Source organism: Priapulus caudatus, unplaced genomic scaffold (assembly GCF_000485595.1).
Source record: "Priapulus caudatus unplaced genomic scaffold, Priapulus_caudatus-5.0.1 Scaffold2167, whole genome shotgun sequence".
NCBI lineage: Eukaryota > Metazoa > Priapulida > Priapulimorpha > Priapulimorphida > Priapulidae > Priapulus > Priapulus caudatus.
Genome location: NW_014579228.1, coordinates 7393 through 8893, shown reverse-complemented (window position 1 = coordinate 8893; position 1501 = coordinate 7393). Strand labels below are relative to the sequence as shown.

The window sequence follows — 1501 nt, the reverse complement described above, 5'->3', positions numbered from 1 at the left end:
ACGGCGGCGCGCATCGTAGCGTGGCAACCGTCGCCGTCGTCTGCCGCCCTCGCCGGGCCGTTGCCGTGGCGACGCGACGCCGCTCTGCCGTCATCTACGTTGAGGTTTTCGAAGAGAGCGGAGAATCGCGACACGCTTCCCGGGATGAAGCGCTCCTGTTCCTCGTCCGCAGCTGACGGCGCCCCCTGGCGTCCGTTCTGCCCCGCCGCGTCACGGCTCCGCGCCATCTCGGGTTTTACCTCGTCCCGGCGTCGGGCGGTCTCGGGTTTTACTTCGTGCCGGCGTCGGGTGGTCTCGGGTTTTACCTCGTCCCGGCGTCGAGCCATTTCGGGTTTTTCCAACGCGACGATCTCGATGGATTCTCCGTTCGTCCTGGATGTTCTCTTGTCGTCGTCGTCGTCGGCCTCCCTCGCGTCTCGCCAGACGTCATTTTGAATCGGCGCCGCGGCGCGAGACGGGTTGGGTTTCACGGTGAAGGGAGCGAGGTGCGGTCGCGTCGTCGTCGTTGTCGTTGCCGCGGCGACGGCGGGGTTGACGACGCGATATGTCACCTTCGTCTGGTTGACGACGTCCGTGCGTACGTCCGCGGCGTTCGCTCGCGGTTTCTTGATGATCCAGGGAACCTTGGAAGCATACATCCCGGGCGAGATTGCCGGCTCCTGATCCACCACCAGGTGGCTCTGTCTGACGAAGCGATCGTCGCTGCCGGTTGCCGCGGCGACGGACCTGGCAGCCGCGTTGGTGTGAGGTTTGTCCGACGGCGGCTGTGACGTCACTTTGTCATTTGTCACCGCTTTGAGAAATAAACACGGAATTAGATTAGATATATAGTTAGATAGATGCGGGAAAATAATAGTTAAGATAGCTTAGAGGAGAAAACTAGTGTAGTGTGTCAGACAGACATGTGCAGTATCTGTGCTGCTGCTGCTGTAGCGCTGTGAGGCAGCATCCCACGATAGCAGCGATGTACTGCGATACACACGCGCATAAACTAACCGCTATAAATATCCGCCCGAGTTAACACGATACGATAGGACGGCTGTGAGGCATGAAATAAACATTATGATATGATGATGATAGTAGATGATAGGAGGTGGCCTAGTTTACACGAGTGAACATGAACAATAATGCCTCCGCTACTGCCGCCGCCGCCTCTCACATGTTAGTCACATAGAAATATATAGACACACTAGTCAAACTAGTATAATATTTCTACGGTTTTAAATATAAATACTCGTAGGTCAGACAGCGAGCGAGCGAACGTTCGGGAGCATTATGTTTCATGCTGGCTTTGTGAATGATAAGATATGAATCAGAGAGACGAGTACGTCGTTCTAAACTGGGTTAATCACACCGTGCCGCCGGCAGCAGACGATACAACACCGACGACGACGACGATGACGACGACGATTACTATATAGTCTATGTGAAGAGAGTACCCCTCTCTCTCTTTCTCTCTCCCTCTCTCTCTCTCTCTCTCTCTCTCTCTCTCTCTCTCTCT

The 1501-nt window shown here is 55.2% G+C and overlaps 1 protein-coding gene across 1 annotated transcript in view; it reads right to left on the bottom strand.

The window, feature by feature from the left end:
* The window catches only part of LOC106818328, a gene marked incomplete at its 5' end in the record, with an annotated part of 19719 nt that overhangs the window by 12097 nt on the left and 6121 nt on the right, over positions 1 to 1501 (bottom strand). The window contains 1 exon segment of the mRNA XM_014823044.1: positions 3 to 793. Coding sequence (XP_014678530.1) covers positions 3 to 793 — 791 coding nt within the window.